Source organism: Gloeophyllum trabeum (genome assembly GCF_000344685.1).
Source record: "Gloeophyllum trabeum ATCC 11539 unplaced genomic scaffold GLOTRscaffold_00002, whole genome shotgun sequence".
Classification (NCBI taxonomy): domain Eukaryota; kingdom Fungi; phylum Basidiomycota; class Agaricomycetes; order Gloeophyllales; family Gloeophyllaceae; genus Gloeophyllum; species Gloeophyllum trabeum.
The window spans coordinates 3,173,209-3,193,004 of NW_006920411.1; the positions used below are offsets into that span (position 1 = coordinate 3,173,209).

The 19,796-nt window shown below is 60.3% G+C and overlaps 8 protein-coding genes across 8 annotated transcripts; 5 read left to right on the forward strand and 3 right to left on the reverse strand.

Annotated features, from left to right (window-relative positions):
• Nucleotides 1-760: 760 nt before the first annotated feature.
• GLOTRDRAFT_109863 (uncharacterized protein) lies at nt 761-1,487 on the forward strand. The gene is made up of 2 exons (XM_007864526.1): nt 761-1,179; nt 1,235-1,487. Exon 1 carries the CDS (start codon nt 797-799, stop codon nt 1,127-1,129), a length of 333 nt encoding a protein of 110 aa, XP_007862717.1. The 5' UTR covers nt 761-796; the 3' UTR covers nt 1,130-1,179; nt 1,235-1,487.
• A 517-nt stretch (nt 1,488-2,004) lies between these two features.
• On the forward strand, nt 2,005-3,666 carry GLOTRDRAFT_56098 (Methylthioadenosine phosphorylase). Its single transcript, XM_007863737.1, has 6 exons — nt 2,005-2,088; nt 2,150-2,207; nt 2,569-2,590; nt 2,641-3,176; nt 3,233-3,527; nt 3,580-3,666. Exons 1-5 carry the CDS (start codon nt 2,064-2,066, stop codon nt 3,510-3,512), a joined length of 921 nt encoding a protein of 306 aa, XP_007861928.1. The 5' UTR covers nt 2,005-2,063; the 3' UTR covers nt 3,513-3,527; nt 3,580-3,666.
• A 580-nt stretch (nt 3,667-4,246) lies between these two features.
• On the reverse strand, nt 4,247-4,997 carry GLOTRDRAFT_33719 (uncharacterized protein; the record flags this gene model as incomplete). The annotated part of the gene is made up of 4 exons (XM_007863524.1): nt 4,247-4,299; nt 4,370-4,490; nt 4,539-4,620; nt 4,684-4,997. The coding sequence occupies 4 exons, from the start codon at nt 4,995-4,997 to the stop codon at nt 4,247-4,249; spliced, it is 570 nt and encodes a 189-aa protein (XP_007861715.1).
• Nucleotides 4,998-6,486: 1,489 nt separating this feature from the next.
• Nucleotides 6,487-9,405, reverse strand: GLOTRDRAFT_114382 (TIP49-domain-containing protein). Its single transcript, XM_007864527.1, has 7 exons — nt 9,212-9,405; nt 7,968-8,187; nt 7,672-7,913; nt 7,316-7,621; nt 7,106-7,266; nt 6,902-7,042; nt 6,487-6,819 (listed from the first exon to the last, which is right to left on the reverse strand). The coding sequence occupies exons 1-7, from the start codon at nt 9,398-9,400 to the stop codon at nt 6,648-6,650; spliced, it is 1,431 nt and encodes a 476-aa protein (XP_007862718.1). The 5' UTR covers nt 9,401-9,405; the 3' UTR covers nt 6,487-6,647.
• Nucleotides 9,406-9,581: 176 nt separating this feature from the next.
• Nucleotides 9,582-10,243, forward strand: GLOTRDRAFT_34183 (histone-fold-containing protein; the record flags this gene model as incomplete). Its single annotated transcript, XM_007863554.1, has 3 exons — nt 9,582-9,752; nt 9,872-9,914; nt 9,966-10,243. 3 exons carry the CDS (start codon nt 9,582-9,584, stop codon nt 10,241-10,243), a joined length of 492 nt encoding a protein of 163 aa, XP_007861745.1.
• Nucleotides 10,244-12,114: 1,871 nt separating this feature from the next.
• Nucleotides 12,115-15,884, forward strand: GLOTRDRAFT_71534 (glycoside hydrolase). The gene is made up of 15 exons (XM_007864528.1): nt 12,115-12,339; nt 12,396-12,619; nt 12,698-12,911; nt 12,975-13,109; nt 13,160-13,299; nt 13,362-13,378; nt 13,432-13,606; nt 13,666-13,758; nt 13,811-14,374; nt 14,443-14,532; nt 14,590-14,717; nt 14,776-14,843; nt 14,965-15,070; nt 15,151-15,227; nt 15,404-15,884. The coding sequence occupies exons 1-15, from the start codon at nt 12,128-12,130 to the stop codon at nt 15,558-15,560; spliced, it is 2,400 nt and encodes a 799-aa protein (XP_007862719.1). The 5' UTR covers nt 12,115-12,127; the 3' UTR covers nt 15,561-15,884.
• On the reverse strand, nt 15,852-16,544 carry GLOTRDRAFT_126137 (uncharacterized protein; the record flags this gene model as incomplete). The annotated part of the gene is made up of 1 exon (XM_007864529.1): nt 15,852-16,544. The coding sequence occupies one exon, from the start codon at nt 16,542-16,544 to the stop codon at nt 15,852-15,854; it is 693 nt and encodes a 230-aa protein (XP_007862720.1).
• An 802-nt stretch (nt 16,545-17,346) lies between these two features.
• On the forward strand, nt 17,347-18,821 carry GLOTRDRAFT_91313 (uncharacterized protein; the record flags this gene model as incomplete). Its single annotated transcript, XM_007864530.1, has 5 exons — nt 17,347-17,534; nt 17,585-17,820; nt 17,871-18,006; nt 18,028-18,044; nt 18,130-18,821. The coding sequence occupies 5 exons, from the start codon at nt 17,347-17,349 to the stop codon at nt 18,819-18,821; spliced, it is 1,269 nt and encodes a 422-aa protein (XP_007862721.1).
• Between the last annotated feature and the right edge of the window lie 975 nt (nt 18,822-19,796).

Consider the following 19,796-nt stretch of genomic DNA (forward strand, 5'->3'; position numbering starts at 1 on the left):
CGCAGGGAGCCATCAGGGACCATCACCAGGAGACAAAGATAAAGATAACCATAACCACGCGGACAGCAGTAATCCAAGTATGAGCGTTCACGGCGCCGCGGGCGAGAACGCCTCGCGGAACCCAGGCAAGTCCGCGCAGCTGCTCAGCCTCCCACCCGACTCCCCAGCCGCCTCGCCCATAACGCCCACCCTGCCCACGCCCACGCCCGCGCTGCTCGCCGGGGGCACCAAGACGCCGACGCCCTCGTCCCCGATCACGCTCGACGGCCTCGCCATCTCCGCCGACATGGGCTCGCCCTCGCTCTCCGCCTCGCGCCCCGCGCCGCCCTCGCCCGCGCCCTCGCGCCGCTCGTCGGCGATCCTCCACGGCAGCTCGCTCTCGCGGCGCTCGTCCAAGTCGTCGACGCGCCCGCCGGCCAGCAATACCAACAAGTCGCAGTCGCGCCTGTCGCAGCTGTCCTCCTCGCTCGCGTACTTCACGCCGTCCTCGTCGCCTGCCCAGTCCGCGCAGTCGGTGCCGGACTCGCCGCGCCCGAAGCGGCGCTCGCTCTTCCTCGCGAAGATCCGCGACTTTGCGTTCCCGCCGAGCGACGAGCGGCACTGCGGGAAGGGGCCGGACGTGCCGCGCCCGAACCGCTACCCGAAGCGCATGTCGACGCTGAGCTACGCGTCGAGCTCGACGGACGAGGATGATGATGAGGATGGGGACGAGCGGCTAGGCAAGGCGGGCACGTGGGGCGGGTTCAAGTGGGGGTTCGGCGGCGGCGGGTGGGGGTTCGGGAATCGAGGGGGGAGGATGCCCGGGGAGGAGGATCTGAACGATATGCCGAGCCAAACAGAACTTGCACGGAACTTTTCGGGTGAGGAGGAAGAGGAGGAGTCGTACGAGGATGGGCAGGAAGGGGGGGAGGAGCCGCTGTATCCCGGGTTGTACAAGGCGCTGTATGCGTTTGTGCCAGAGGGCACGGCAGAGATGGCGCTAGAGGAGGAGCAGGTTGTGCGAGTGATTGGGCGGGGTGGGGGTGTTGGCTGGGCGGTCGTGGCGCGCCCCGAGAAGGACGGCGGGGGCCATGCGCTGGTGCCAGAAAGCTATCTGGAGCCCGTAAAACTGGACGACGAGGAAGACTAAGGGTGCTGTTGCCTTGCTGGCGAGGAACAGCTCCTTTGACCTTGAGGTACGTACGTACCCGTTCTGTACTGTCCATCGCATACGTGCTGACTTCTGTCGCCCCAGCCCATTCTTGGTTTCGGCCGCCCACTTCTCATCGATCATGCACTTGCGGAATTAATCAATGTTTTTCCTTTTATCCCACCTCATATGTTTCGCTCTGGATCTACGTGCTGTGATGTGTGTATCCCTCCCTCCCGTACATATGTGTAGACGCTACGACCAGCCACATGTTGTACGAAAATTTGCTCCTTCATTATGCGTATTCTAGTTTTCGGTGGGTGGACATCGTTATTGTTTTGCTACTACAGTATCGTGCCTGTGGGCGTGTCTGTTGCACGGCTGACAACTTACACGCCACAGTGATTTGCGCACTCGTATGTCAACCGACTTACCTTTTGCCACACTCAGACTAGCAGTGGTAGAAAAGACAGGCCTCGCGATCGCAGTCCGCAGCCCGTCGACCATGCTCCAAGCATTGACATGGCGTCTTTCTACCGGATTCGGGTCCTTCTCTGTCCCCGAGCTCCAGCGTTTTCAGGAGTCTAAGTATTGCTTTGTCGTTAGCTAGTCTATTGATTATATTTCTGTGGTAATATCTGCTTCTGTCACTATCAGTGCCCTTGAAAGCCATAATATGATGCTTCCAGATCGTTTCTTCGAATTCCCTGTACATATGCATATGTATGCCTCTTTCCATTTGCGAAGTATCTCCCTCCCCGCCACCAGTGTTTGGAGGACGCCGATAAAATCGAAATGAATATTGCACCCAACAATAAATAAGCGCCCACAATGATAAACTGATCTTCGGACGATTTGGGCGATTTGCCCTCTTTACCCTCTCTCTCGCATCTCAGCTGGCTACGTTAGATTCACCGTCCGAAGGTATCTCAGGATGGCGTCGGAAGGCAAGGAGAACGGCATGTATATCTGATCTGGTTGAGAGACGAGTTATGTTGATTCATTGATTCACGGATGCAGTCCTCGTCGGCGTTATTGGAGGGAGCGGGCTGTATCACTTGGATAACCTTACTTTCGTGTGAGTACTTTGCTTTCGACATATCGATACCCCGCCCTGGGCGAGATGCGGTCGATCTGCCCATGGGTCTCTGTTTCTGTCAAGACATATGGCTCGAAGGATGAAAACCGTCCTTGTCGGTCTTGATCCTTCGGACCTATGTAATTCTTGGACAGTTACAGAGCGCAGGCAGGGTATGGCACGCATATACGTGGCTGAGATGGGAGCGGGGAAGGAGCCGTGTTTCCGTTGTTGGTCCCGCCTCGCTGCCATTGTCCGCGTCGTTCCTGGGCGTTTTGCGTCCAGAATCGCTTATCATTGTCGTGCATATACCCACACATCCTAGTATATTTCATCCAAATAAATACTAACACCCGCCCAGAAAACACGTCAACCCCGAAACAGTACGCCCCTCCTCTTTCTCCTAACGAACCAGCCAACCCCCACCCCCTAGCCCTGGGGCCTCCCCTCCTCGCCCATCACCATCTGCGCGCTCCCCTCGGGCACGCTCGTCGCCTTCCTCGCGCGGCACGGCCCGGGGCACACCCTCTCCCCCTCCGCGGTCCCCGCGCGCGCGAACATCGCCGCGCTCAAATCCCTCGGCGTGCGCGCCGTGCTCGCCTTCTCCGCCGTCGGCTCCCTGCGCGAGGAGATCCCCCCGGGCGACTTTGCGCTGCCCACGCAGATCATCGACCGCACGAAGGGCGTCCGGCCCAGTTCGTTCTTCGAGGGCACGAGCGTCGTCGCGCACGCGGCGTTCGGGGACCCGTTCAGCGTGCGGCTGGTGGGGTGGCTGGAGGGCCGCGTGCGGCGCGCGCTGGAGGCAGCGGGGCGCGGCGTGCGGCTGCACACGGACAAGTGCATCGTGTGCATGGAGGGCCCGCAGTTCTCGACGCGCGCGGAGAGCGCGATGTACAGGACGTGGGGCGGGGACTTGATCAACATGAGCGTGCTCCCGGAGGCGAAGCTCGCGCGCGAGGCGGAGCTCGGGTGCGTCGCGCCCCGTGTGATACTGGGCGGGTGCTGATGGTGCGGTTCGGGCGTAGGTACGCGCTGATCGCGACGGCGACGGACTACGACTCGTGGCGCCCGCACGAGGGGAGCGTCACGGCGGCGGAGGTGTTCAAGGTCCTCCAGGCGAACGCGGACACCGCGCGCCACGTCGCGGCGACGATCCTCGACGACCTGCACGCCGCGGCGCTCGAGGGGGATATACTCACCGAGGAGATCGGGTCGATGAAGTTTAGTATTATGCCGCGGAGCGAGAAGCAGAAGGACGAGGATCGGAAGAAGTTGGCGTATGTGCTGCCGGAATATTTTAGTTGAGTGGGTGCAGTTGCGGTATGTTGGAGGATGTCCTTGAAACATATTGCGTTGCTGACGAAAACCATAGTGTTAAAATAAATGAATGTATCTCCTAGAGTAAATTATGTTAGAGCCATCGCAGAAACTGTTACGGAAGGTTGAGTATCAACGGTCGAAGCTACACCAAGCTGAGTGCGGTCGTCCTTTAGCATTCTGGACTAGCGGCTCTTGCAGGCATGCTAAACCAGCGGAGGGCCCATAGGAGGTTTCTCTAACCATTGAGAATTGGACAGCGTGGGTTGCGCGGAGCGGCTCGACCTCGGTATCGAATCCGTGAACTTCTTTCCGTGCCGCCAGACTTGTACGTATGGCAGTGTTCTTCGACAGTTCCGGAGCCTATCCGACTGAATCCGTATTCATACTGACCTCCATCTGTAGAGTCACGCGGACCCGTCCTTCGAAGAGGTCTGGCAAATCCTAACTCTTTCGAGCGTCCAGGTCAATCGCGATCAGATAACCACGTTAATAGTCCTTCACCCCAAGTCCAGGTGGGGCATGCGGTGCCATTCATTCATTCATTGAACGCTATGCTATATTACAGAACGACAGCCTCGGCGTCGATAATTATCAAGATGCAAGGATACGGTACATTACTACTGTTACATTACCAGTGGGTATGCGTGGTCCGTGGGTTGGAGGTTTTGGATGCGGGGATCGATGGGCACGGTGAGTGCCAGTGTGAATGCGCAAGGCAATCATAGGTTATGCTTTTTTATGTACCTCATGATCGTCAGGGACGCGACGATCTCTGCATACCCACGAATCGAAGTCAGCATGCGTCCCGGTCCCGCAGGAATATTAGTGGGCATAATGCGTACCCAGAGCGAGGTGCGCGTACTCGTCGTATATCGTGAGGATGTTCCCTGACGACCCGTACGCGGGCTTGCGCGGTGGCCTCAGGTTGTAGTGCGCGACGAGGACGTTGTCGGCGCTCGTGCACTGTGTGGACGTCAGGATATACTCGGGGAACACATCGCCAACACACACCGTCCATTCTTGCCCCTCCACTATCCGGTAGCTCCACTTGTACTCCTGTCCGTCCGACGCCTTGAACTTTCGAGATAGCGACCTGAGCAAATGTTTGCTGTCAGTCAAGGCGTCGCAATTCCATACAAACAGCGGACCGACCCACCCTCCGAGGAATGATGCCCGCCGGAGGTACTTCCCCATCGGCAGCGACGCCGGCGGGTCCACGAACGCGACGCTCCCGAGCGCCCCGCTCCCATCGCCGAAATGCATCACCACGGAAGGCGTGTAGCGGAAGTGCCGGCGGTCGTCCGCGCGCGACGACGCGGAGCGCCGGCCCATGTCGTACACCGCGGGCAGGCCCTGCGGCGTGTGCGCGACGCGCAGGAAGAGGCGGTCGTAGATGTCGTCGAAGTCGGTCGCGGTGAGCGACCCGGTGCGGTCCTCGAGGATGTACGGGAGGCCTTTGGTTGTGGACATGTCGGCGGCGAGGGTGGAGGAGGAAAGGCGTGTGAGGGTGGGGGCTGCGTCCTCCCTGCCGGTGGTGTCCCTATTATACCAGGGGAGGAGGAGTGGGTGAGTAGGTGTGCGCGCCAGGTGATCCCAGCTGGCCTTTCATAACCAGGAAGAATGGCGAGATCCGCAGCGCGACGGGGCTACACCCGTGTAAGCGTAGGAGGGGCGCCAGATCCTGGGCATCTGGCTAGTATAGTCATACTCACCGGGAGGGTTCAACTTCGCGAAGCCTGGAACCCAGAGCGCTTCGGCCGAGCCAGAGATCGCGCAGGAACTCCATGGGCCCGGGGGTGCACTGCTCTCAGGAGAGGCCCTGGTCGTGGCACCGCTCGGTGCCTCGGTGAGCGTCTTTTACAAGGGAGACTAGAGTAATAAACACGTTGCAGGCGAGCTGGCGGAGGGACGCACACGAGGCGATGTGATAGATGGGAAGGAGCACTGCGAGTCGGCTCATTCACATCCTTTCCATTTCGCTCGCTTGACATGGTATTCGGCGGAACGGGTGAAAGGCAGACAAGCATACAGTACATACACCAAAAATATCCCGCTGGGACCGGGAAGCGCATTGTTCGTCGCAATCGTGAAAGTGACGCGTGCGGGAATGGGGATATTGCGGCGGGTAGTTGGCGTCAGTAGTACCGTTTGGGAGGACAATGTAGGTATAGCGCGCCGCCTTTGACAGGTAACGGGAAGATCAAGATCCTTTGCTATTCTATATGATGAAGGATGCACTGGAAGAAGATGGGAAGGGGCATCGAAGGACTTCTGGTCGAGGATGCCACCTACGAAGTTCGCGCAAACCGATTATTCCACCGCATTCCTCAACAACTCTGAGTCGATTCGAATACCGGCTATGAAACGTCGATGTTTCCGGTGACGACGCGGAACCAACCCTGTAACGAAGAATCGGGGGACCAAGGGCTGCGAGACTGCTCTAGGTGTGTCTGAATTAATGCAACATAACACCAGTCAGATGCCTCCGTCAATGTGGAGACCATGGATGTGCAGATTCAGTCTGTTTGGGAGCTGATTAAAGCCACCCTCTATACTCTGTGTGGTAAGGATCCACGTCCCAGCCACGAGACCGTCCGACAAATGAAGAAGAGCGTGCGGGAGAACCACGTCGCGGTCATGGGTACGTCCCTGTGACTCTCTATCGTGTCCCCTTCACACAAAGTTCCAGCTCACGTTTAATGGTGGAGTATCTAGGAGTCGTTATGAACGCAACACGCACCCATCCCCAGAACGCGGGTCCCGGTGCAACAGGGACTTCCTATGCCGTTCTGCATGGGGTTATATGGGAGAGGAGCGTGTCGCGGTCGGCACCCCAGCGAGTCCGCCCCAGAGAGAGCTGACAGATCGGAAATACCATTGTCGTTGCCTTATTCATAGACCCGACCTTACGAACGGGGTTAAGGCCATACTCACGACGGACCTAGCTGAGATCGACCGAGAGAGGACAAGATCCGTGAGCCTCCGAGGCGAGGTACACTAACCCCACGCCCAACTGAGCAGTTTCACCACTCACGAAACGCCAAGCAAGCAAACAAGCAGATAAGCAAGCACCAAGTCTCTTGTGGATTGGTCGTAGCACCGCACTCGGGACTTGGGACTCTATATCATTTTGTCAGCATCGTACCCGCCGCCGGCCTGCCCTATCAGCCCGGCGGACGTTTTAGCATCCAAGAAGAGCTCCGACATCTCCGACACGTCCTCCTCCTCGATCTGCGCGCGGCCCCCGAGCGTCGCAAGGATCGAGCCAGGCATAAGGAGCTGCAATGCATATCTGTAATCCATTGCAGCAGTCAGAATGGGTCGAACGCCAAATCACATGGGTAGTGAAAGTGAATATGAACGGCAGGACATACCGTAATGAACTCCGTTCGCCCTCTGCAGCCAGCCGCTCCAGCACGCCGGGTCCGAGCTTCAGCCCCTCGACGTTCGCGCGCAGCTGCAGCACCTTGGCGATCTGCTCTTGCGTGTGCGTCTCCGTCTTGACTATCAGACATCTACATAGACAGAACCCGTCAGCTGACCGAGTCTACTTTGAATGAAGGCGATCAAGGATTCACCGGTCGAGCAGGTCGACGGGGATGCCGTGCGGCGCGACGATGTCCTGCGTGCCGCGCACGAGCGAGTTGCCGCGGTTCGTCGCGAAGATGACAGTGGGCGCCATGGGCGACTCGAGCAGCGCATTCAGGTACGTGAAGCACTCAATATCGAGCATATGCACCTATGCCCCCATGAGCGCCCCACCACACCCTCACCCAATCCTCACTCACCTCGTCGATGAACACCACCCCGGGCACGACCTCCGCGACGCCCTGGTCGACGTAGCCCTTGACGACCTTGTTCACCTCGCGGCGGAGCTTGTCGGTCACCTCGGTGCGCCCGCTCTTGACGAGGCTGCCCATGACGCTCATGATGTCCTGCCCGCCCTGCGGGCGCGCGTTCGCGGCGTCGAGGTCGCCGAGCGTCACGTCCTGCACGAGCTCCTTGCGCTTGTGCACGTCGCCCTTCGGCAGCGGCACGTACGTCTCCGACTCGAGGTCGTACGCCGACGCGTACGCGTCCGAGCGGCCCACGCGCTGCGGGCGGTGAGTGGGCGTGCGCGGGGATGGATGGGAGGGCGACGCACCTTGACGGCGCCCGTGTTGGCTTCGATGTAGATCACGTCGCCCACGACGATCTTCTCTTTCAGGATCGCCTCGTAGATGCTCGGGTCGAGCCGCAGCTGCTTCGTCCCCTTCACCGTCTTCAGCCCGACGATCACGTGCGAGACCGTCTTGCCGTACCCGCTCAGCGGGTTCTCCGCCTCCGCCGGCGTCAGCTCCGTCACCTCGCCCTCGTACACCTCCTTCGTCTCCTTTATCCGCAGCCCTGCGAGGGTCTCAGCAGCTGGCGCGGGGAGCGAGCGTCACCCGCGAGACTCACCGATGGCTCGCCGGAACGCCTCCGCGAGCACTTCCGTTTTTTTCACCTCTGTACTGTACACCTCCGAGCCCACCATCGGGCAGAACGGTACTTTTGACCCCAGTTCTTGTGATATTGCTAACGCGAGCGCGGTTTTGCCCGTTCCGGGCGCGCCGACGAGGAGTAACGCCCGTCCCGAGAATTTGCGTGATTTTATGAGGTCGACTACGACCCCGCATGCCTATAGCCAATTTGCGAGTTAGTAAATATTCCCGGATCTCAGATCACATCAGCGTGCAAGGATATACGGGAAGGACGCCGTGCATAGCACTTTTGGCGGCGAGGCAAAAATGGGCAAAAATAGTGAAGTTGGGGAAATGTTATGGTCCGCAGAATGCTCGAGGACCGTAGCTTGGAGGGACAGCTCATCGCGATCAGAGCGCGCCTGAACTCCGCCAGTCCCTCAGCTAGCCGTCTAGGACCAGTCTTTTTCGCCGCATTGCTGAGCAGCGGGGAGAGCGAGGTCGATCGTCTTCTTGGGGCCGTTGCTTCCCCTGAATGCGCCCGTAAAGATGTTCATACGCAACGAGAAGGATACGAGGCAGGAGACGGTGTTAACGAGCAGTCGGCCCCTGGCAGTCTCTCCCCGGTAACGAGAAACCAGGGTCACGAAAATTGACATTCGAGACTTGCAGAAGGTGGTCCTTCCCCCGCACGACCAAGGTACCGGTATTCCGTAGAGATGGGTATACTTGCGCGTCCCTACGGGGTCCGGTCGATCAGGGTCTTGATAGAGCGTGTCCTAGGACGCCCGGCACGAGAAGGGAAGGACCGCGGTGCGCATGCGATGACTAGAACGAGCAGAAGGCCTACACCGCGGTGCGCCAACCCTGCTCTGATCGAGTCCGTGCTAGATGCATGTTCGTCCAGCCTGAATGTCTCGTATAGCCAGACGCAGACCGAATGGTAGATAGACGACTCCGACCGACGCAGAAGATTTCGGACCGCGTACAAGTCGGTATCCCGTAGACACGCGCCTACGGGTCGCCTGGCCACAAAGTGCGGGGAGATCATTTTCCACAGCCGGGCATATGCCGTGACCCGCCCATGCTGAGCAGCGCGCGCCTGCACAAAGCAAGCTCGTTCCCGTCCTCCCATGCCCGAGAGATAGCCCTCCGCCGCAGCGAACTCGAAAGAACGCAAACACATCCGCGTCGTGAACCCCGTACGTCCTCGCAGCCCCCAACCGAGAAAAAGGCACCCACCTCCCTGGCATTCCCCTGCCCCACGAACCCCGCGGCGTCCGCGACCGCGAAGCCCTCGGGGGAGAGCCCGAGGCCCTTGATGTGCGAGTGCGTCGCGATGCGGGCGGTCGAGGCGGAGGACGGCGGCGGCAGCGCGTTGTGCGCGACGGGCGCGGCGGCGGCGGCGGAGGGGCCCGCGGCGGCGCTCATGTTGTGGTGTGCTTTCAAGGGAGAGGATGCGGGGAATGGGGAGAGGAGGAAGAATGGGATGGAAAGCGATCGACCGGATTAGGCGCTCGCGCAGCGCGTCCGATTCTGGCTCGTCTTGTCCTGCTACCACGCGCTCCTCCGCCTGCCCTCCACCACACCCGCCCCATCGACCGGTCCCGCCATGTCGAGCACGACGCCGTACGTCCAGTCCGGCGACCCTCTGCACGAGTTCCTGCGCTCGTTCTGGCAGCGCCAGATCGACCAGGCCGAGCAGGAGACGCCCGACTACAGGCACCCGCCGCTCCCGCTCGCGCGCATCAAGAAGGTCATGAAGAGCGACCCGGAGGTCAAGGTGCGTTTCTGCGTTGGGGCGCCGAGGGGCGAGGAGGACTGATGCGGGCGTTGGTGGGAGCAGATGATTGCTGCAGACGGTGGGTGGCTGGGTATGGGGTGTGCAACGGCGGCTTATAGGTGTGGGCTGCAGCGCCGATATTGTTCTGCAAGGCATGCGAGAGTACGTGTCTATGCTCCCTCGCCGTCCCCTCCGCCCACTGACCCCTCCCAGTCTTCATAGCCGAGATCACCTCGCGCGCCTTCATCGTCGCCGACTCGAACAAGCGCCGCACGCTCTGCCGCGCCGACATCGCCAAGGCCCTCTCCAAATCCGACCAGTTCGACTTCCTCATCGACATCGTCCCGCGCGACGAGGTGACGGGCGCGGGCAAGAAGGGGAAGCGCGAGGGGCAGGTACGTTCGGTTCCGTTCCGTCCCCGCCTCCCCGGGCTGTATGCTCTCCATATCCTCATTCCCGTCTTCTTGTGTCTATCTTCACCGGTATGCTAACCCCCGCCCACCAGAAACACCAGCAACAACAACAACAACAACAGCACCCCGACCCCGCCAACCCGAACGCCAACCCAAACGCCGCACAGGACCCCAGCTTGGGCGAGGGCGAGGGCGCCGTCGACCTCGAGCAGCTGCAAAACCTCTTGCAGGGTGCGCCGGGGGACGCGCCGATGTCGTGATCGCGGTGCACGCCGGGGTATCGAGGTTAGCAGGGGCTGCGTATATCGTACGCGTATATCTAGATCTGCCATCGTGTGCGCTGTCGAGGCTGATGTGGGCCGGGGTGTTTCGCGCAGGTCGCTGTTGTCCGGTTTGTTTGTATTATATACTCTGGGATGTGTGGCTCGGAACGTGTTTTCTTTGCTGGACGTCTGTTCATGGGCTTGGGCATTGCACCGGAGAAGCAAAACATCTGTTCGCTGTTCAGAGGTATCGGTGTCATGGATCTCGGGCGCTCCTATGCGTATACGCTGATTCCGATTCCTCTAGAATCGGTTTACTGTTCAGTAGTTGTATAGGGCTCTCTGGTGATCGAGAAAGCGAGCGCTTAACAGGGGTTATACCACTTACAGCCCGAATTACTCGAAATGTAATAGGAGCACTGTTCATAAATGGTAGGTGGACCGATCCAAATCTTACCGCCACCAACAAATAGGAACTATTACCCCTTATGTCGAGGATTACCGTTTGTGTGATGGAAATTAATTCCAAATATGTAGGGTGGCACTGTCACGCATCCCTCGGCTGCCTAATGGCAAGCATCCTGTTGCCTACGGTACAAGCTATCACAGTGTTGAAAACATGCTGTATACAGTACACTGACTCTACAGTAACACTGATCGAGGGTGGCGGAATGCCACCCTAGGGCAGCAAAGAAGGCACTTATTATCTATTCCTCTGATATATGTAACTGTAAAGCTTGACACCAAGTATCTGATGGATCGAAGACTCTGACCGCACCGGCAGGCCGCTAACTTGAGAGTTAGAAGTTGATATCATTCAGTATCATTCAGGTCAAGATGAAATAACTATGAGCATTGTTGATGCCGCGCAGCGCCCGGGAAGCAAGAAAGATTATTTCCCTGCTTGTAGAGTCCCTGCCGTGGGTTTACCATAGACTTTTATATGTGAGGAATCGGACCTGGCGTGCGCCGCAGCGCCGAATACTTCCCAAGTGTCGCATCTTATCTACGAGACGGGCTCGGACGGGAAGCACACAGGACTACCCCGTCACGCGTCCCCCCTCGTTCCCAACTTCTCCGCCCCACGCCGGTCGAACCCCATCAAGCATGACAGTGTGCACACTTTTCTACAGAGTCCAAGTACAAGTATACGTAGAACCCCTCGCGCCCTCCCCAAGACACCAACATCACCACCACCACCACCATGCCCGGCCTGTGCCCGCCGTTCACGGCGGAGACGGCGCACGCGAAGGTGAAGAAGGCGCAGGACCTGTGTAAGTACCCAACCCCTCTTCCATCGTTGTCTCATGACGGCCTCCTGCATGCCGAGCTTTGCTATACCGCCAAACTCTCACTGTGTGAACTGCAATATGTCCCATCTCTTAGAAGTACCTCTCTTCTGTACATGTGTTGTGGAACCCGATGTCATGCTGCTTGAAAGTCTGCGTTGGGAAGAATTTCGGGGCCTTAGGTGATGCAGCGGACCGCCTGCTACCGCTGCTTCTTCAGGACCGAGCGATTCTTGCTGGTGAGCAGGTCACCTGGTGCCGAACACTCCTACTTTTGGTGGCGGCATAGCATGGTTAGTAAACGCGACATGACATCTGGATTGCACGAGGGCCGCTCAGACGTGTCGGCGTGCGTATAAAAACTATGGGTCCCGACGTTAACGTTCGTCCGAGAGCACACCTGAGCCGTCATGGCGTCCTCTGGGTGGGCTTGGTTTTGTATCGCTGCTCTGCTGGGGTCTACATCCTTTACGTCTGCGAATGGTCGCCATTTCAGTTTGGTGTCTCGAGGGACGAACCTCGACGGATCACTCCCGGTCTACAAGGACCCCAACGCGCCCATTGAGGACAGAGTGAATGACCTACTGCCCCGCATGACCCTCGAGGAGAAGGTCGCGCAGCTGTGAGTCCCTCACCGTGGCCCCTCCGTGCACCTGGATATAATCTCGAGATGGGCAGAATACAAGGGGACCTGAATGGCTGGATGAACCTCACGGATCCCCTCGACGACACCCTCACATACAACGAGACCGGGCTGGAACTCATGATGGCCCAGAAGAGCGGCGCCATCTGGGGCGGCTACCCCATGCCGTGGGACAAGTTCGTCTACGGGATCACGGTTGGGCAAAAGTACCTCATGGAGAACACCACCCTCGGCATCCCCGCAATCGTCCAATCCGAAGGTGAGGACGCCCCGGGCCTCCCTCCCCGCATTCCCGCTCTGGGATGAACTCACCTCGTACCCGCACCCGCACCCTCAGGGTTACACGGCTTCACGAACAACGGCACGATCTGGCCGTCCCCGATCGGCTTGGCGGCCTCGTTCAACACCGGCCTGCTGAGGCAGGCAGCCGCGACCATCGCCGACGAAGCGGAGGGGCTGGGCGTCCACCAGATCTTCGCGCCCGTGCTCGACCTCAGCCGCGAGCTCCGCTGGGGGCGCGTGGAGGAGAACTTTGGAGAAGACCCGTTCTTGTGCGTGCGACATCCTCCCTGTCGCCCTCTCTCGCATGATTGCGATTGATTGGTCTACCCCAGGACGGGCGAGATGGGCTACGCGTTCGTGACCGGCCTGCAGTCCGGGCGGCGGCGCAACGCGAGCGCAACCGCCGTCGCGCGGATGGCCGCGACGTGCAAACATTTCGCCGCGTACGGGAGTCCACAGGGCGGATTGTGAGGACAACGCCTCATGTATATCTGCGTTACCAAGCTGACTTGAGTAGGAATATCGCCCAGGTGAGCGGAGGCGAGCGCGAGCTGCGGACGTCGTACCTCCGGCCGTTCAACCGTGCGTGCGTGGAGGCGCTGGGGATCATGACCGCGTACGCGAGCTACGACGGCGTCCCCGCCGTTGCGAACACGCGTACGTCTGAGACTCGCCTGTATACTCACCAACACCGACTGAGTACCATTAATCGACATCAGACCTCCTAACGGACATTGTGAGTGCACCAAACGTTTGGTGTGCAGCAGGATGATTATGGGCACGATCTAGCTCCGGGACGAGTGGGGCTACCAGTATCTCGTCACCACCGACGCGGGTTCGGTCGACCTGCTGATCACGACGCACGGCGTGTGCGAGACGCGCGCGTGCGCTGCGAAGCTCGCGCTCGAGAATGGGATACAGATGGAGATGGGCGGCGGGTCGTACACGTACCTCACGCTCCCAGGTGCGCATACCGCGCATGGTCGATGATGCGGAGTCGCTGACGGCTTCATCACATCGTAGATCAAGTGAGTAACGGGACGGTGGACGTGTCGTATATCGACGAGACCGTCAAGACTATCCTGCGCACCAAGTTCTCTCTCGGCCTCTTCGAGAGTGTGTACGCATCTCCGCCCCTGCTCGTGTAGCTCACCGACTGCGATCGCAGACCCCTACCCGTACCCGGACTACCTCTCCACCCTGCGCACCCCCGAGACCCGCGCCCTCCTGCACCAGATGGAGAGAGAGACGATCGTGCTCCTCGAGAACCGCAACAACACCCTGCCGCTGAGCACCGCCCTCTCCTCGGTCGCCCTCATCGGGCCCCAAGTCGCCCGCGTCTCCTTCGGCGACTACGTCTTCTTCAACGCCAGCAACAACGGCATCTCCCCGCTCGCCGGCTTCACCCAGTTCCTCGCCAACACCTCCGTGCGCATCAACTACGCCCAGGGCTGCGAGCTGTGGGCGGACGACCGCTCGGGCATCCCGGCAGCGGTGGAGGCGGCGGCGAAGAGCGACGCGGCCGTCGTGATGGTGGGCACGTGGAGTCTCGACCAGACGCGCCTGTGGGCGCCGGGCACGAACGCGACGACGGGCGAGCACGTGGACCTGGGCGACCTCGGCCTGGTGGGCGCGCAGCGCGCGCTGGTGCAGGCGGTCAAGGCCGCGGGGACGCCGACGGTGGTGGTGCTCGTGGGCGGGAAGCCCGTCGCGGAGCCGTGGATCCAGGAACGTGCGTCGTCTCCCAGGCGGCGGCCGCGGTGCGCTGCAGTACTGATTCGCGTTGGGGTGGGTGTGCAGACGCGGACGCGGTGGTCCAGCAGTTCTACCCCGGCGAGCTGGGCGGGCTCGCGCTCGCCGAGGTCGTGTTCGGCGCGGTCAGCCCGTCGGGTAGCGTGCCCTTCTGTTCTCCCCTCTTGTCTCCCTCTCACGGCGTTTGGAGCACAGGCAAGCTCCCGGTATCCTTCCCGCGGAGCGTGGGCACCACGCCCGTGTTCTACGACTACCTCAAGGGGAGCAGGCCCGTCGACGCGGGGATGGTCACGGATAACGGGACGCTCGTGTTCGGGCACCAGGTGAGCTGCGACGTGCGTGAAAGGGAAGAGAGGATGGCTGAGTGCGTTTGGCGTGTAGTATGTGCTGGACTCGCCCGTGCCGCTGTGGAGTTTCGGGCACGGGCTGAGTTATACGACGTTTAACTAGTAAGTCATTGTGTGTTCTCGTCCTCTTTCAGCTTCCTTCAACCAAACCCAAAACCAAACTCCAAGTCATTCCTGCCGCACGGGTGGAAGCTGACCTGCGCAAACCTTTACATGTACCCAGCTCGGACCTCGAGTTGTCCAGCCCCACGATCGGCGCATCGGAGAACTTCACCGTATCGGTGACGGTGGCGAACACGGGAGATATGGACGGGCAGGAGGTCGTGCAGGTACGTTCCTTCTCCCCGCGCTCTTTCCTGCCTTCATCCCCTCCTTGCATCACGTCTGAGCGCTGATGGGTCGCTGGTAGGTGTACGTGACGGACCTCTTCAGCACGGTCGTGACGCCGAACCAGGTGCTCGTCGGGTTCGCGAAGGTGGACGTTGCGTGCGTACCCTTCTCCTTCCCTCCCCATTTCCTCTGCCCTCCCCCGCTCCCCCCCCCCCCGCCCCCACTCTCCCCCGCCCCCCTCCCTGCCTCTCGCACACGTCACTTTCACCCACTCTTGCTTTCGCCCGCTCACATACTACACCGCGACGCGGCTGCTCACCCCCCCTCGGCAGCGCGGGCGCCGCGCAGCGCGTCGCGATCCCCGTGGACGCGTCCCAGCTCGCGCTGTGGGGCCTCGCGAACGCGTGGGTCGTCGAGCCCGGCGCGTTCGCGGTGAAGGTCGGCACGAGCGACGAGGTGTATCTGGACGCGACGCTGGAGGTGGTGTGATCGGGCTGCGGGGGATCCTATGTGCGTGGGTCTAGGTGGCCCCTCACGTCTGTTGAGTGGGGAGTGTGGTGGTGAGTGCGCTGCAGGGAAAAGAGCGTACTCGGTGGTGGACATCCGAATCTGGGCCGTCTGCCGTCCACCTTTGAACTTGAATTCATGGAGAAACTTCGACAGACTCATATGTATGCACGCTTAAGGGACTGCCTCGGACTGATTGAAGATAGACGAAGGATAAATTGAGCAGAAGAGATACAAGCACATCATACATCGTACACCCTACGTCATACGTCATCACTTGCGGTGCGCGACGACACGCCCGCCGAGGACCATCGCGCGCTGCGCGTCCGCGGGGCTCCAGAAGATGTCCTCCACGCGCGCGGGGTATATCCGCCCCTCCGCCCTCCCTTCCGCCTCGTCAACATCCATGTCCATATCCGCAGTGAGATCCACCGCGCGCAGACGCAGCTCCGCGCGGGTGAGCAAGAACGGCCTGGGCTCGCTGGGCGGCGGGGACGAGGCGGCGGGGGAGAAGGCCGCGTAGACCTCCGCGAGGAGCGCGTTGCTCGGGGCGTACGCGTACTCGTCGAAGGAGGAGGAGGAGGGGAGGACGCCGAGCCCCGTGAACGCGAGGCCGGAGCCGTCGGGCTTGGTGAGGCCGGCGAGGCCGAGGCCGAGGCCGGCGATGCCCTGCGCGTGGCTGGAGGTGGCGGCGGCCGGGGCGGGGAAGACGGCGCGCGGGGGCGTGACGGGCGTGAGGAGCCCGCCGAGGGAGGCGGTGCTTGCTGAGGTGGAGGGCGAGGGGGAGTAGGAGTCCACGTCGAAGTAGGAAGGGGAGTGTTGGGAGAAGCGCGGGGAGGGGGAGAAGGGCTGCTGGGGGATGCGCGGGGTGGGGGGTATGCTGCCGCCGGCCGCGGAGGGGGACGAGAGGCGGAGGGAGGCCATGCTCGTGAGGACGGTGGCGGTGGTGGTGTAAAAGGCCGACATTGCGTTGCGTTGTAGTGTGTTGTGGTGGCTTGCTAGTGGTATTGCGTGGTGTGTATTGATTGGTACAACGAACCAGTCGATGTATACGTGTTGGCTTGATATCTAGTGTGGGCTTGAAGACGAGAGGGGAGCAAGTGAGAGTGCGCTGATGAGCCCTACGAGCATCGCAGGCGGGCTTATATGCGCCAGCGGCGCGGCTGTCTCTGAGGCTGACCGGGCGCGGCGGTTCCAGACATCCAGGCGGGATTGCAATTCCCGCCAGGCAGCCGCGCGCTGGCTGGGGGGCATTGCAATCCCGCCTGGCGGCTGGCGCTGGGCACACGGGGCGCTGCGGGGGGCGAGCGAGGCGAAGGCGGACGAAGGGTGATCGTGTGGGACAAGAGCGGGAGCAAAGTATTTTCGCTACTTTAACTTCGCTGTTACGTATCTACAATTACACGTTTGGTAATTACACCAGTACTGTAATAAATAATGTATTTTAATGGCACGACCCTATGCCATTGCCATGGTCAGTACCGAGGAGCAATTCATGACTCTGAGGACATGCGAGGACCTGCAGATTCCTTCATGTTCTGCGAGTGCTGCTACTGTACATGTCCACAGGGTCCGAATCAAAGCTGCGACTCGCTGTTCGCTGGCAATGTCTCCTGGAAGGACCGTGCCCCGACTATAGGATGTTACATATAGCAGCAGCGAGCCATGCCATAATCCCTCCCTCTATGCTGGGAACCGAGGTAAAGATAATGCGTGCACAACGCCGCGGATTCCAGTGAATATCCGGTTTTGCCCTTGAGCGCCGACCATGCACTGGACGGGTACCGGGCTGATTTTTGTCTCCAGCTGGACTGTGCATCACGGCCATTTCAGCCCAATCCCTGGAGGAATAAATCCGGATGACTCTGTTCCTGTTGCACAAGGACCCATATACCGAGGACAGAATCACGACCTCCTTCAACCCCGCACGACCCTCGAGGAGGAAGTCGCGCAGATGTGAGTTCACCCGCAATATTCCACGCCATATCTCATCTTACATTGTACAGCGTCCACGCCGACCTGAGCGGCTGGATGAACCTCGCCGACCCGCTGCATGAACCGCGGCGGGATCTACGGCAGCTACCTCGTGCCCTGGACCCACACTGCCACCCAAGGCACTCCATCCCATCCCTCAAACCCATTCCGCGACACCGGGATCGCGGACGGGGTTCCACGGGGCGCGTCGACGGCGGACGTACGGGCGGATGGATGCCTGCGCCCACGCATGTCCGCGGGGTGGCTGGTTCGCACCCCCCCCCCTCCCGCCGCGCCCGCTTGTTGATACTTATGTAGGACCATCGCGCCGTCATAGGCGGCTGCGGTACCTAGCGGGTGTGTCGCGGCGCGTACACGTAGGTCTGTGTTCACGCCGTGAATCGGTGGATGCCGCTCGGAATGAAGATAACGATGCCACTGACACCGACATGATGTATGTACCACGGTAATCCAGACCTACTTGTGGATATCGTGAGTGCTTAACTGTTTCGTTCCGAGTTCTGTGGTCCAGCGAGCGAGGGGGGATAGGAAGTGTGGCTGATACCGATGCTAACAGCTTCGCGACGAGTGGGATGCGAGTACCTTGCGATCACCGCCGCTGGCTCGGTCGGTCTGCTGGTCAGCAGCGTACGCGGCGAAGCTGGCGGTGGCGAACGGAGTCTGGAGGCGGGTCGTGTACATGCGTACGTACTTGACGCGCGCAGGCGGGCTGTGAACGGAGGAACTCGCCGTTTGGAGTCCTGCAATGGACGACGCGGCGGTGTTTGGTGGATCGAGTCAATAACGGGCGGTGGACGCCGACGAGACCGTGGGGACTGCCTTGCGCACGAAATTCGCGCGCGGGCTGGTCGAGAGCGGGTCTGCTGTCTCGCATTCGGAGTTCCGTCTCTGTTTACCACCTTTACAGCTTCGTATGCAGACCCATGCCCTTACCCGGACTACCGCGCTGCACCTCTCTGCGCACCGGGCCCTCCTGCACCGAATGGAGAGAGACTTTCGTCCTCCTTGGGAACCACAACAGCACCCTGCCGCTGCACCTCCTCCCTCTCCTCGATGCCCCATCGGCCCCAAGTCCCCCGCGTCTCCTTCGGGGACTACGTCTTCCTCACTGCCAGCCTGTCCGGCATCCCCCCTGGAGGGCTTCGCCCAGTTCCTCTCCAGCACGTCCGCGCACATCGACTACGCGGAGGGCTGCAGGCTGTGGTCGACGACCTCTCGGGGGTCCCCGCGGCGATGTGGCGATCGTGATGGTGGGACGTGGAGCTGCTCTGGGAGGACGGGACGAACCCGAGGGCGGGCGAGCCTGCGGATTTGAGCGACTCGGGGCGGGTGGGTGACGGCGGTGGTGGTGTTTGGTAGCGGCAAGCCCGTCGCGGAGCCGTGGATACAAGAACGTAAGCGCGTAGCCTTGTGTTGGTGTTGTTGTTGTTGTTGTAGTGAATTCTTCCTGATCTGTGTGCTGGCCGGCCGGGCAGAGATTCGGCAGTTCTCTTCCGGGAGCTGGGCGGTCGAGTCCGGGATGATTACAGACGACGGAACACTTGCATCTGGGCACCAGGTTAGCATCCTTTGCCCAGTGCGTGTCTGACGCAAAATGACTGAGCGAGTGGCCGGATTTGTGAGCATGTCCTGGACACTCGCGTGCCTGTGTGGAACTTCGGCCATGGCCTCAGCTGCGCGACCTTCAATTAGTGAATTCACAATTCGTCTCTTTCCTTCGGCGCTGACGACAGGGCCTTGAAGCACGGATCTGGGCCAAGTCCTAGCATAGGGACCTCTGGTAATTGCAATGTATCGGTCACTGTATATAACACCGGGCCGGCCGACGGCAAGGAGGTTATTCAGGTATCATACTATATCCCTCAGGAGTGCGTCCTCGTTGGCTGACTCGGTGATTTGTGTGAGGTGTACACGACGGACCTCTTCAGCTCTGTCGTCACGCCGAACCAGAATGCTTGTTGGTTCCCAGAGAGTCGGTATCCCATATGTGGACTCTTTGATAGCTCCACAGGCGCGGCTCATCGCATTCTTCTGTAGGGTCACGATGCGTCTCCATGGAAGTGCAGGCTTCCCAGCTTGGGTTGTGGTCGCTCAGCAATTCCTGGGTTGTCGAACCCGGTCATTTCACGGTGAGAGTTGAGACTAGCGATCATACGTACCTGGAAATAACGCTCACTGTGGTATTAAGTCTAAACCACTTCCCCTAGCATGATCCCGTGTGCA

What these genes read in the sequence shown, in the direction of transcription:
- GLOTRDRAFT_109863 (XM_007864526.1), top strand. Translation starts at nt 797, where the DNA reads ATGCCCGGGGAGGAGGATCTGAACGATATGCCGAGCCAAACAGAACTT.
- GLOTRDRAFT_56098 (XM_007863737.1), top strand. Translation starts at nt 2,064, where the DNA reads ATGGCGTCGGAAGGCAAGGAGAACG. An exon ending in GTCGGAAGGCAAGGAGAACG is followed by an intron (nt 2,089 to 2,149) that starts GCATGTATATCT and finishes TCACGGATGCAG; the next exon opens with TCCTCGTCGGCGTTATTGGA. An exon ending in TTGGATAACCTTACTTTCGT is followed by an intron (nt 2,208 to 2,568) that starts GTGAGTACTTTG and finishes ACACCCGCCCAG; the next exon opens with AAAACACGTCAACCCCGAAA.
- GLOTRDRAFT_114382 (XM_007864527.1), bottom strand. Translation starts at nt 9,400, where the DNA reads ATGAGCGCCGCCGCGGGCCCCTCCGCCGCCGCCGCCGCGCCCGTCGCG. An exon ending in CCAACACGGGCGCCGTCAAG is followed by an intron (nt 7,622 to 7,671) that starts GTGCGTCGCCCT and finishes CACCGCCCGCAG; the next exon opens with CGCGTGGGCCGCTCGGACGC. An exon ending in GGCGAACGGAGTTCATTACG is followed by an intron (nt 6,820 to 6,901) that starts GTATGTCCTGCC and finishes AATGGATTACAG; the next exon opens with ATATGCATTGCAGCTCCTTA.
- GLOTRDRAFT_71534 (XM_007864528.1), top strand. Translation starts at nt 12,128, where the DNA reads ATGGCGTCCTCTGGGTGGGCTTGGTTTTGTATCGCTGCTCTGCTGGGG. An exon ending in CTCTCTCGGCCTCTTCGAGA is followed by an intron (nt 13,759 to 13,810) that starts GTGTGTACGCAT and finishes CTGCGATCGCAG; the next exon opens with ACCCCTACCCGTACCCGGAC. An exon ending in CGGCGCGGTCAGCCCGTCGG is followed by an intron (nt 14,533 to 14,589) that starts GTAGCGTGCCCT and finishes TTTGGAGCACAG; the next exon opens with GCAAGCTCCCGGTATCCTTC.